We start from the raw sequence: 12,106 nt of genomic DNA, 5'->3' as shown, positions 1-12,106 counted from the left end.
ACTCTCGTTGACCGGCACATATTCCTTGCTTAGATTTCAATCAAACAAGTAATTTATAAATCAACAATTACACAAATTAGAAGTAAATAAATGTATCCATATTATATATATACTATATAATATGAGTGGGCAAAAATCGTTAAAACGATTCAAACCAACTAAACCAAACCAATTCAAAAATATATAGAACTGAACATAACCAAACCAAACCACAATTAGTTTGTTTTGGTTTGGCCTATGTGAACCCCCTAAATTCACCCAAACTGCCTTCATCAATGTAATATCTTTTCGACATTTGGAATATTGATTCTAACTGTTTAACATTGTTATTACCTTCGTGGAGGGGTGCTTCCAACCTAGACAAGACCCAACATGGGATAATCATGCTCCGAACAGTGGATTGACTTTACTAGATAAAGACGAGGAGTATGTGTGTTCTGTAATTTGTTTGCGTCTGTTGTTCTTTAAAAGAGCTGCAGTAAAAGCCATATACATTGCTAATTCGGTGGTATTGGTTCGCTTTCTTTTGCAAAGTGTGGCTATGATTGAGTTTTTCCAAAACAAAATTTAAAACACATTCACCAAATCCAAAAGCAAAATTAGTCTTTTAGGATATACTTATTGCTAAACTATTATATGACTAATACCTAATTTTTCTTAAAAACAAGTAGTTATAACTCATTTAGAATTCTAAGTCATAAATTCTTTGTGGTTTAAATTCGTTTGCTATTTTTGTTTAGCTATTTTAGGAAGATGGACTTGTAAGTTGTATATAAACTGAAGTTATTCAAGGAAATAGAACAATGAGAACTCAAAGCAGTTTCTTAGCTTCTTTCTTTTGTTTCTCCAATTGTCTTAAATTTCCTCTCTTTCGTTATTCCTAAATATCAAGAATTCATAGCTCTATCGCTTAGAAGTTTTGGATCACCATGTCGGCTGGTTAGTGACTTTACTATATAAAGATAGGGAAGAGTGGTAGGTTTTGTAATTTGTTTGCGTGAATGCAATGATTTAACGAGGCCATACTTTAGCAATGCAAGTTCATTATGTTTCTGATAAAATATATAATTAAAAAAAGAAAAAGAAAAAGAAAAACTCTTGCCGCATGTTTGGCATTAGTGCTCTTCAAAACAACTGCAGTAAAAGCCATATACAATGCTAAATTCAGTGGGTATTGGCCGGCTTTCTTTTGCGAAGTCTGGTGCAACATTATTTTCAGCAGAGGATCAAAATACCAGCAATGGGAAGAGGCAAACACTAACCCTTTCCTTCCTTTACTAATAACTCTTTCCCTTTATGGGAAGAGGTTTTATGAGTAAGAGATGGAAAATTTTGCTTAAAACTAAAGTGTGTAGGACCATACATGGCGTATAACAAAATGTATAGTGCTTTTGAAAAGAACAAATACACTACAAAGTATATACGGATATTAATGGATAATCATATTACTTTATATATAATTAATTAACTAAACTATATATATTAATACGAAAACTAATCATTACTTCAGTTAAATTAATTAATTAATCTATTTATTTAATGATCATAGCTTTTATCTTGTCTGCGATAATGATGAGCAAATAGGGAAGTCTCATTTCTCTTTGTTTTTTTTTTTTTTATACATTAATGTCTATATTTAATTTAATTGGGACATAATTAAGAGAAACCTTTTTTTTAATTTTATTTATGAAACATAATTACGAGAAATTGGATGGGACCTTTTTGCTTTGTACATACGACTAATTAAAGAGGCAGTAGTGTAAATGTAAAATTGGGGATGACAGACGTACAAAAAGCATTTATTTATAATTAGGGTTCCAAAATGTCCTCATGAAGATTTGGGGCGGTGTCGTTTTATCTCCAATGGAAGTCTCACGCTTCAAACGCAAGCAAAGAAGGTTGATGAGGTGGAGCTATCTGATCAAGACGCCCGCACGTGTGTTACGCGTTACCCCCAGCAGATCAACACGTGTATACCCAAAAGTCGGAGAAAAAACTGACTAGCACCACCAAAAATAGAAATTAAATTAAATTCTGAAAGATTAAAAAAATAATAATTGAAGTAAACGAAACAAATAAAATGTCATAAACGTTTAGCATAGTGACATCCAATGTTTGTTTAATAAAGTTTTTAAATGGACTAATAATAATGAATTACACTTCTAACAATTTTTGACAGAATATTTTAAAACACTTATCGGTTGTGATAACATTTTTCAATACTTTTTAAAAAGATGTAGGTGTTTCTTTAAAAAAAAAAAAAAAAAGCTTAAAAATACGTGCATTTTCAATGAAAATTTTATTGTACTTCTAACAAAACTGCTTTCAATAAAAATGCTTATGAATATAAGTGCTTCTTACATAAACACTCGCAAACAGACTCTCAGATAAATTTCTATTAAAGGAGGTCATGAATTTAAATTTCATTAACACCAATTGTTAAATGAGAGAGAGGACAAAAAAAGAAATAAATCAAATACTTGAACCAGCTAAGCCAAGCCAAAGTCCATAGTAGGAAAGTCTTCTTGGCCTTGGGTGTTGCTTGGCTTATTATATTATTATATCTTTAAGAGTTATGTGGGTGAATACATACTATATATAGGTGGGTGGTGGTATGAGTCTAAGCTTGTCATCTGCACATCTCAGAATCAGTCTGTGCCTTATTTTACATATCTGCCTACCTTGGCCTAGGCCTAGCTAAGCTAAGACTGCTAAGTTGAAGACCTGAATATATATTGAGCAGCTACTATATACAAATTATAGCTAATTGGTCTTATAGATTTTGTGGGTTGTGTTTGATTTTGGGGAGGATTAATAAAAATGGGAAGGCAACCATGCTGTGACAAAGTTGGGTTGAAGAAGGGGCCATGGACAGCTGAAGAGGACAAGAAGCTCATTAACTTCATCCTCACCAATGGCCAATGCTGCTGGAGAGCTGTTCCTAAGCTTGCAGGTCTCATATCCATTATCATATTTATACTTCTTTTTTGTCACTGCATTCTAGAGAGAGACAGAGAAAGAAAAAGAGATGTTGTGCAAATTTGAATGCTCTGTTATTCATTCTGTTTCTTTCCTTCAGGGGAGAGTGTTTTCTGTTAATGTTTTTGAATTTCAAAACTTTTACAAGTTTCTCTTTTGTGTTCAGAAATTGGGTTTATTCTAATTCATCATTTCATCTCTTCATCTTTGTTCCTCTCACAGAAAAACCAAATAAGGTGGCTCTGAAGTTTTCTATTTGTTTTTTGTTTTCTGTTTGCTCCTTTGTTTTTGTTCTGGGAAATTAAGGGAAATGAGCTAACAGTTTAAGAGGCCTGATTCTCATGATTATCAATATTAAAGTGGAAACTTATTGGAATTTGAATGCCCCAATATTTTCAATGAATTATCAGCTCACTGATTATAGCTATGGTGGGTTGGTGTAAATTGCAGGATTGTTAAGGTGTGGAAAAAGTTGCAGGCTGAGATGGACTAACTATCTTAGGCCAGACTTGAAGAGAGGTCTTTTATCAGAAATTGAAGAGAAAATGGTCATTGATCTTCATGCTCAACTTGGCAACAGGTTTATTTTTTTTTATAGCAAGTTCAAATATTTCTGCCATTTCTGAAATTACAGATTAATTATAATTAAGGAACTCTTTGTCATTTTAGTAAATAATGATAGAAGACCAGATTATACAATTTCTGGGAAATGAGATGTCTGAGGATTTTACACCCAGTCCAACATGAATTTTATTTTTTTGTTCTTTTGACTTGAGATTTAAAAAAAAAAAAAAAAAAACAGCATGTTAATTACTATGTAAGCTTGAATTCAACAGTGCTGAAATATGCAGTCTTGTCCTTCTGTATATTTTGTATTATTGGACCTTTCTTATGGCCATAAAGTCAAATAATCTTTTGATGATGCTAAAAAGACTTAAAGCAAATTATTTAATTTGTTTTCTTCTGCATTTTCTTTCTTGTGTGCTCAAGTCAAATATTGTGTATTTTCTCAGATGGTCTAAGATTGCCTCTCATCTCCCTGGAAGAACAGACAATGAGATAAAAAATCATTGGAACACCCACATCAAGAAGAAGTTGAAGAAAATGGGAATTGATCCTCTCACCCACAAACCAATTGCTAATGATGTCAATGATCAAAGCCAACAAGAACAAAGTCAAAACCAACAAGAAGAAGCACAAAAATCTTGTCCAGCTAATGACACATTTGAAGTTGAGCAAAACACCCCTGCTGCTCAAGCCATAGAAGAGGAAGGAGGAGGTGATGAGTTGGATAAAATGGAGCTCTTGATTGATGGGTTCTGCACAGATGAAGTTCCATTGATTGAGCCCCATGAGATTCTAGTCCCTTGTGCTCCTTCCTCTTCTTCATCAACCTCTTCATCTTCATCATCTTCAAATTCAGCATCCAACTTTCTTGAAGACCTGCATCTCCCAGAGTTTGAGTGGCTTTGTGATTACAGCAACAACAATGACAGCATTGGCTTGTGGGATGATGACTTCAGCAGTTGGGGTCAAGAATCTTGGGCATATGGGATTTTGTGAAAAGGAGAATTAACAAATTTCCACTTGGATTATTTGTAATTTGCTTGTTACTTTTGTTTTTTAAAGAGTAGAAAATAAATTATAAGAGAATAGAGAAAACCACATCTTTGAAAAAATCACAATTTCCTTTAGATGTGACATTGGAGTGGAGTGAGCAAAAGGCAAACCCCAGATTCTAATGTTCTTGTAAGAAAACAAAAAAGTATGTAAATCATTTTTTACTCTTTAGAAAGTGAAATAAAATAAATTAAAATAAGGTTTTTGTGTGTTCATGGAAGCATTTGGTTTGATTGATTGTTATTTCAATGTATTATTGTAGGCTCCTGTTTTCTCTTTCTCATCATGTTTCCTTATCCTTTGTCTTGAAGGATTAATTCAGTAAACCTTTTCAAGAACCCGATTGGTTACATTTCATTATCATGTTATTTAAGTTGCGTCACCTTTTTCTTGCCTTCTTATTTATTGTTCAATTGTATTGATCACAGTGATGATGATATTCAATTTTCATTTTTGTCAAAATTAAGAAGGAGAGGGGAGTTTTCGTTCACACAACGCCAACATTCTACGGAACCAGTGATCATCAAGTCAATACCATTTTTCATTAAATTAAACCTCGTGGCGCTATATTTCCATTGATCCATACGAATTATGCACTCAGCAGGCTGCTCACAGTTGGTGAAGCACTAAACACGTGTAGTCAGGCCACAGAGTTAACCCCTATATGTTTGCCTTATAGGCTGGTCCACAAATCGCACCAAACTTGCTTCAAGTTTCCAAATTCCTAGGTTGAAGAGAGAAACAAGATAAAGAAAGAAACCAAACTGATTGTCCCTCTCTATCATTGCTTCTTTTCATTGTTGTTCAAACCCGCGGGTAATATTAGCATTTCATATGATATATGATATACAATTCCTAAACAAATTATTGTCGAATAAAATAATGTATGTTAAATTATCACATATGAGGATCAACATCATATGACAATAGTAACTTGATTGCTTAATACACTTACAAAGCTATTTTTTGTATTATTCTCGCCACAAATTTGCTTAATGCATTAGGTATCGAACTCAGTATAAATTTATATTATATATATGCGAGTCGAATATGAGATCTAAATTACCACTTAAAGGACAGTTGATACTTAACTAATTAATATAGTTAAAAAAATTATTTGTTTAGTATATTCATTAACTTATATTATCATGGGAAGAAGAAAAAAGCAAGTTCGTTTCTTATTTATAGACTATAGTTCATGAAATTTATATACTAGTATGTAGTCAAACATTAGGTTATACGTGCTGGTATTTTTCTTTTTTTATTCTTTTAAACCCTTTCTGTTTGAAGGAGATTAATTTATTTGAAAATTAAATTCCACGAACCAGGAGCAAGTGGGGGAGCAAAAATGTACCTTTAAAGTTATAAAATAATTGAGCTGATTTTGTTTGTTCTTCTTTGTCATTTCTTTCAACTGTAGGCGACTCTTTCGATTAGCTTAGCTTATATATGAGAGTAAGAGCTTAAACTAACTATTTTTCAGTTCTCATTTGGTGAAAGTGTATATGTATACTAAACTACAGAGGATTGAGGTTTTTCACACGCACAACCAAGATGTTATGGGGATTCGAATTTGAGATCTCTAATATGCAAATCAAGGCTCTTTTCCCACTATACTAGACCTCGCTGACCACCATATATATACCAAATCTAAATTATCTTTGAGATTTAGGATTTAATAGTCAAATAAAATAAAATATATAGCACTTGGAATTTTTTGTCTTAAAACTCGATAATGCTTGGATTTGTGATTAAAAAAGAGTGGTGATTTCCCCACTCCATTTTTATCCACTTACACTCCATTTTATAACTAAAAAAGGAGTGTAAGTGGATAAAAAGGGAGTGGGGAAATCATTACCCTTAAAAAAAAGAGTTGAGATTAAACGTTGAGAGAGTAAAACAAGCAGTCCAAATCCCAAATCAAAGAAGGTAACCCTTTTTTTAATTATGTTTTGCAACATGATGAAAAACTAATGAGAAAATTGTTTCTAGAACGCTTAATAGCGTGTTCAAGGATTTAAAAGCCAACCTGGCATGCATGCAAATGGAAGATTCCTTGTAGAAGTGGCCTCACCCAATGTCAACTCCTTTGAGATGGGTTGCTTGTCAACCTATTATTAATTTTTAAACCTATGATTAATTAAAACCAAGTAATGACAAGCACTTAATCATTATTGGAAATTCAGATAGAAACTCTAAGCAACAGTTGTTTTCGCCTTGGTCAATCAAGGCAGTTGAGTTTGATATATATGTGTCAACTTCTGTTACACAATCTTAAACTACAGCTCAACCAGAAAGAAAACCTACGTTTTCCTCTATATTCAAGGCCATGTTTGATGCTTGAATATGCAGTTTCAACCAAATAAAATTTGTATTTCTTGTGTGTAGGTTTATTCATGCAAGTTGCAACAACCTTGTATTCAATGTCTTTACTTGGCAATCTCGGTACAAATCATTGTTTTTGTCTCGTGAAAGTTAGAACCGTAGGCTACGAGAGTAACATTCAAGAAATAATAGTCCAACCGTACACCGTGTGAATCACTAGTTATGATAATCTTTAAACCGTAATTTATAAAATAAATATAGTTTTCGATTACGACATGTGTATTGTAAAGATTCATTAATCACCCCGGAGAAGATAAGAAAGTGCTCTCACAAAAATAAACATCCGTACACCTAGTCAAAATTAACCCAATAAGTAATGTGAATAGGTCTTTGTCATTGTACGGTAGCTTCTTCTTCGAAGAAGATTTCCTGTTCCATGTCATTGACTTTATTAAAACCAATTTGATTTTATTTTACCATGAAAAATTCAGCCTGAGAAAAATAATTATAAACACTAAGAGATAAAGACATAAAATAAATTGCTATACCATCTGGATTGCAACCTAAACCCTTGACGAAAGCTAATAACCAGCTGTCTATCCGCGTGAACGACAAGAAATATTTGTAAACATTCAGAAATGTTAGGCATGGTTTTCATTTTTATAAATATAAAACAATAATATTTTTAGAGAGGTCTATTTATTCCTTACGATATTTATAAATGGGGACAGTGACAAAGGGTACGAAGATGAAGTAAGAGAGATGAAAATGGAAAACTTATTTCAAAATTAACGTATTTTGAATTAGGGCAAATTTATCCAAAAGGGATTTGAATACCTTCTCACTTTTATACGATTATATATATATATATATATATATATATATATATATATATATATGTACAAGAACACGATGCCGGTCGATTGGTCAAAGTTATTTTGCAGAAACTTTGCAAGTGAAGTTTTATATGTGTAAAAAAAAAACAGCATACGTTTACGATACGTATGATAATTATAATACGATATGTATGATGTGAATCTCAAGTATACAAGTGGATTGTAGGAAGAAAAATTGCATGTAGTGCGTAAATGTAGAGCATGACATCTATCATGAGTTTGGAATGCTTATTCAGTCAATGTTGAGGCCCAGCAACTCTTGAATGAGTGCCCAAACTTACGCCACCATTGCTTTCTGAAAAATAGAGCTGATTAAGCTTAGCTATAGTAGAAAATAATTCATTAATGTTGGGATATATCCATTCAAAGACGATGAGTTCTGGAAGTAGAAATAAACTCAAAATTTATCACCCTCTTTCCTACGTAGTGTGAAAATCCCAAAGTCTTTTGGCGACTCTTACGGACTATAGCCATAATTTGTTGTGAATCTTTCAACCCCTTGAAGCCCTAGTGCATTCACACTCTTTATGTTTCTTGATGTCTATGCTTCATAATTGCTAGCAGAAAAATGTTCATGGCTCCATTATCTATTTTTATAAATTTAGTTAAGATGCATACATCATACATCATACATCTGGGGTAGATCAATTGGACAGAACAGTAAGTCCGTTCCAAATAAGCATGAACACTTTTTCTAAAGGTTGTTATTGACATTTTAAAAAAGTCATCGTTTACTCATTCAACTTAGTTTCTCCCTTGTATTTTTATATATGAGTACATGCCGACTTTTTAAAATGCCAATAACAATTACCCCAAAAAAAGTATGCAATTATATATGAAATTACTTTTAGGATTGTAATTAACTGAAGTATACATTGAAAAAAAATTATAATTAAAAATTATTTGTTTAGATTATTACAACCTATGTGTGTCAATATTTGGACAAGAAAAGAAGAAAGGACACAAATGGATTTTAAATGATTCCTTGCATATTGTTATTTCCAATTTATTTCAAATGTCATACATCTAGTTATTTTAAATACATTCAATCTAATGTGATTCTCGTCAGCTGAATCTAGCCTAGTGAAAATGTCATTAACTTGCAGACTAGTGGTCTCATATTCGAACCACCCCATTACACCTTGGTAATGTGTGTGAGAGAAATCTCTCTATTCCTGTAATTTGGACTATCGCTTGTATTAAAAAAATCTAATGTGATTCTTATTTCTTAATTTTGTATCAAATATAAAATCATTTTGTTCAAATCCCTTCATGTAAACGAAACATTAATAATTTCTTCGTACTGGGGAAGTCTAAGAATGGTGTTTATCCTAAATTAATTCTGTTTTGCAATCACTTGAAGTTGTCAACAAAATGGCTCTCAATTGGGTTTTGTTATTGACATTTCTCAAGCCAATCATATCCAACAAATTAGTGGCCAATAATAATAGTTATCATAACACACTTGGAAGTCTCAAATGGTCCCATGAATATATTGTACTAGTGGACCACTGCACTGTAGCTTTCGGAAACATCATGCGCATTCTACATTCTCAATCATCACCATATCACTTGTTATAGATTCCACAAAATACTCGTTCACATTCAAAATTCAAACTCAGTGCCCTTTTTTGTTTTTTTGTTTTTTTATTTTCAAACAGTGACAAATATTCCTTATAAGGAATGAACAACTTGTTTTTTTTCCTTTTAAAGTTGAATATAAGGAATATATATATATATATAGGGTTAAATATATTTTTGATCACTAGATTTTACACAAAGTTTCAATTTGGTCATCGAGAAAAAAAAATTAACCAAGTTGGTCGTTGTATTATTCAAAATTTACAATTTTCGTTAAGTTGTTGGGTTAAACACATTTTTTGTCATTGAATTTTACACAAAATTTTATGTTGGTCACTGAAAAATGCAAATGCTATCCTATGCTATTAATAAATTAATTTACAAATCGATTTAAAATTTATTTCCGTGTAAATTAATAAATCTTAAAATTGTTCAAAATTTGACATCATGCTGACGAGTACATGACGGCTTCTTTTTGGGTCAGGAGCAGTCCATAATAGTTTACGTGTCCTTCCAATTTTTCAGCGCGACTCAAATCGCCACAAGTCACTTCCTCTCGCGCTCTCGCTAGACAACAAGGGTTCGTGGGCCACACCCTTTCATGCGTTTCAACTAGCGCGTGGGGCAGCAATTCCCCGGTCATAATACGGCTCTGACTTTGAGCAAATAAGCTTCAAAACGCGGTTGCGCCAGCCTTTCTATCCACTCGCTGCCAAATGCGTGGACAAAAGGACGCGGTACGACAATGTTTGAGATTTGGATGGTGATGAATGTATAATTCAGTCCACGTGTCACTATCAACATCCGCTGAGTCAAAACTCCAGTCAACGCAGTGGTGAGTGGAATGGAATGCGTACTGCTCACCAAATCACGTCACAATCACTCAAATGCCTAATCGTTAATTGGCTAGGAGGTTTCATATGAATATCAATAGATATGACGATTTTTGTCGGACAAATTTTATTATAACTAGTTCCTATTCGTGATTCGATCCATCCTTAATTATTATCGAGTGCATGCTTAAAATTTAATTTGTTGCGGAATTCACCAAATTAAAATAGAGTTGATACGAAGTTAAGAAATTTAAATGCGTATCGAGTTTTCATTTCTTATCTCAACTTTCATTTCAACTCATATTTCATTTGTGACTTTAATCGTAGCACAATTTGAAATGTGTTACTTATCCGTGGATCAAATTAAGTAAACCTGACTCCAAGTTCATGTACCAGGCAGGTCATTTGATAGCCCACGGGTTTTTGAGTCGTGGATAAAGGTATAATACTATAATGTAGCTAAGGTTTAATAAGAAATTCGAAAGGCATTGTGTGTGCAGAACATAATAATATATAGCATAAACAAACTAATCTACTCATGTCCATCTCCATCTAGCTTAATTTATTCGTTTTTGTTTTTTAAATTCTCCCTTTCTTCTTCCCAAAAACAGAAAGACAAAAGAAAACAAATAGATAGATAGAATCACTAAGGAAAAAAAAAACACAAGATAAAGGTATAAAGTGCATAATAAAAAATTGCACATGCAAGAAGAATGGAGCATGTCCCCTTAAACAATGATTGTCTCCAAAATAGAACGAGAAAATAAAGAGGTAGTGGAGGAGTGAATGGATTGGGAGGACAGCAACACAGAAAAAGATGAACCCAATTTGGAAACCATTGTTTAACAAGAGAGAGAGGGGCTGCCAGATAATGCTTTTTTCTTTCTTTTTCTTTCCGAGATTGAAGAGGAAAATGAAGAAGTTGTTATGCATGTTATTATTATTATTATTATTTTTCTGTTCATTTCTCAATCACTTTTGTAAAGGGAGTTTTCTTTACTATTTATTTTTTGGGTTTGTTTTTCTCACTGGGGCGGTCACAGAATCATAGGCCGGTTGCTCATGGACTGTACTGGAATCATTGCTGTCTGAGATGAGTGGATTTTGGGTCCCTCTGTCTTGCTCTCAAGCTTTATTTAGTCTTCATTAATCTGATGAATGAAAATGAATCAATGCGCCAATGAGTGCATATTCAATAGAAATACAACTTTTTCAAACTTATTATAGTATGTTCTCAAATCACCAATAATCCATACCAAATTTGAATTCTTATCAGCCAATGCTCAAGTGACCAGAATTTCGCAATGCTTCTGTCATCATATATAGTGAAAAAGGTCTAAAGGACTATATTAATGTTACTCCTACTTTTGCACTAATTAGAATGATTTTACCAACCCACCACTAAGAAATTTGAGATGATGCAATGCCTACGCATGTTAAGTTAGCATGTTTATTTTCAACATTGGCGGAACTACGTGTGTGTGTGTATATACAGTCCTTTTTTTTTTTATATTGAGGGACACTTTTTAGGGTACTCTACGAATGTTTTTTCAACGATCCAAACCATCTATTTTTTAAGTCTACATTCATAAATTATCCTTATAAAAAAATTAGGCAAATCGTAAACCGTTTCAATATCCAATTGTGTCATACAAAATCAATGAACACGGTGCTTTAAGAAAGTACTAAAATTTCAATCATTCAATTGAGTGGTCAAATGATATCGGATTCAAGTGATTTTTTATAGAAATGATTTTTGAATAAGTATCTACAAAATAGACAATTTGGATTAGTGAAATACAATACGGAGTAGGCCTTACAAAAATGTCCCTCAAATAAGCTAATTTGAGGGATCCCTCAATGGAAGCTCTC

General features: G+C 32.8%; 1 protein-coding gene across 1 annotated transcript; it reads left to right on the top strand.

Moving 5' to 3' along the window:
- The first annotated feature begins 2,592 nt into the window (after positions 1-2,592).
- On the top strand, positions 2,593-4,819 carry LOC110752349 (transcription factor MYB20). The gene is made up of 3 exons (XM_021952981.2): positions 2,593-2,953; positions 3,430-3,559; positions 3,993-4,819. The coding sequence occupies exons 1-3, from the start codon at positions 2,821-2,823 to the stop codon at positions 4,540-4,542; spliced, it is 813 nt and encodes a 270-aa protein (XP_021808673.1). The 5' UTR covers positions 2,593-2,820; the 3' UTR covers positions 4,543-4,819.
- Positions 4,820-12,106: the final 7,287 nt, after the last annotated feature.

This window comes from Prunus avium, chromosome 3 (genome assembly GCF_965620075.1).
Source record: "Prunus avium chromosome 3, drPruAviu1.hap1.1, whole genome shotgun sequence".
Taxonomy (NCBI): Eukaryota; Viridiplantae; Streptophyta; class Magnoliopsida; order Rosales; family Rosaceae; genus Prunus; species Prunus avium.
Note: the sequence above shows the minus strand (reverse complement) of the source record. Positions and strands in the feature narration are given on the sequence as shown.

What these genes read in the sequence shown, in the direction of transcription:
- LOC110752349 (XM_021952981.2), top strand. Translation starts at nt 2,821, where the DNA reads ATGGGAAGGCAACCATGCTGTGACAAAGTTGGGTTGAAGAAGGGGCCA. An exon ending in AGCTGTTCCTAAGCTTGCAG is followed by an intron (nt 2,954 to 3,429) that starts GTCTCATATCCA and finishes TGTAAATTGCAG; the next exon opens with GATTGTTAAGGTGTGGAAAA. An exon ending in CATGCTCAACTTGGCAACAG is followed by an intron (nt 3,560 to 3,992) that starts GTTTATTTTTTT and finishes GTATTTTCTCAG; the next exon opens with ATGGTCTAAGATTGCCTCTC.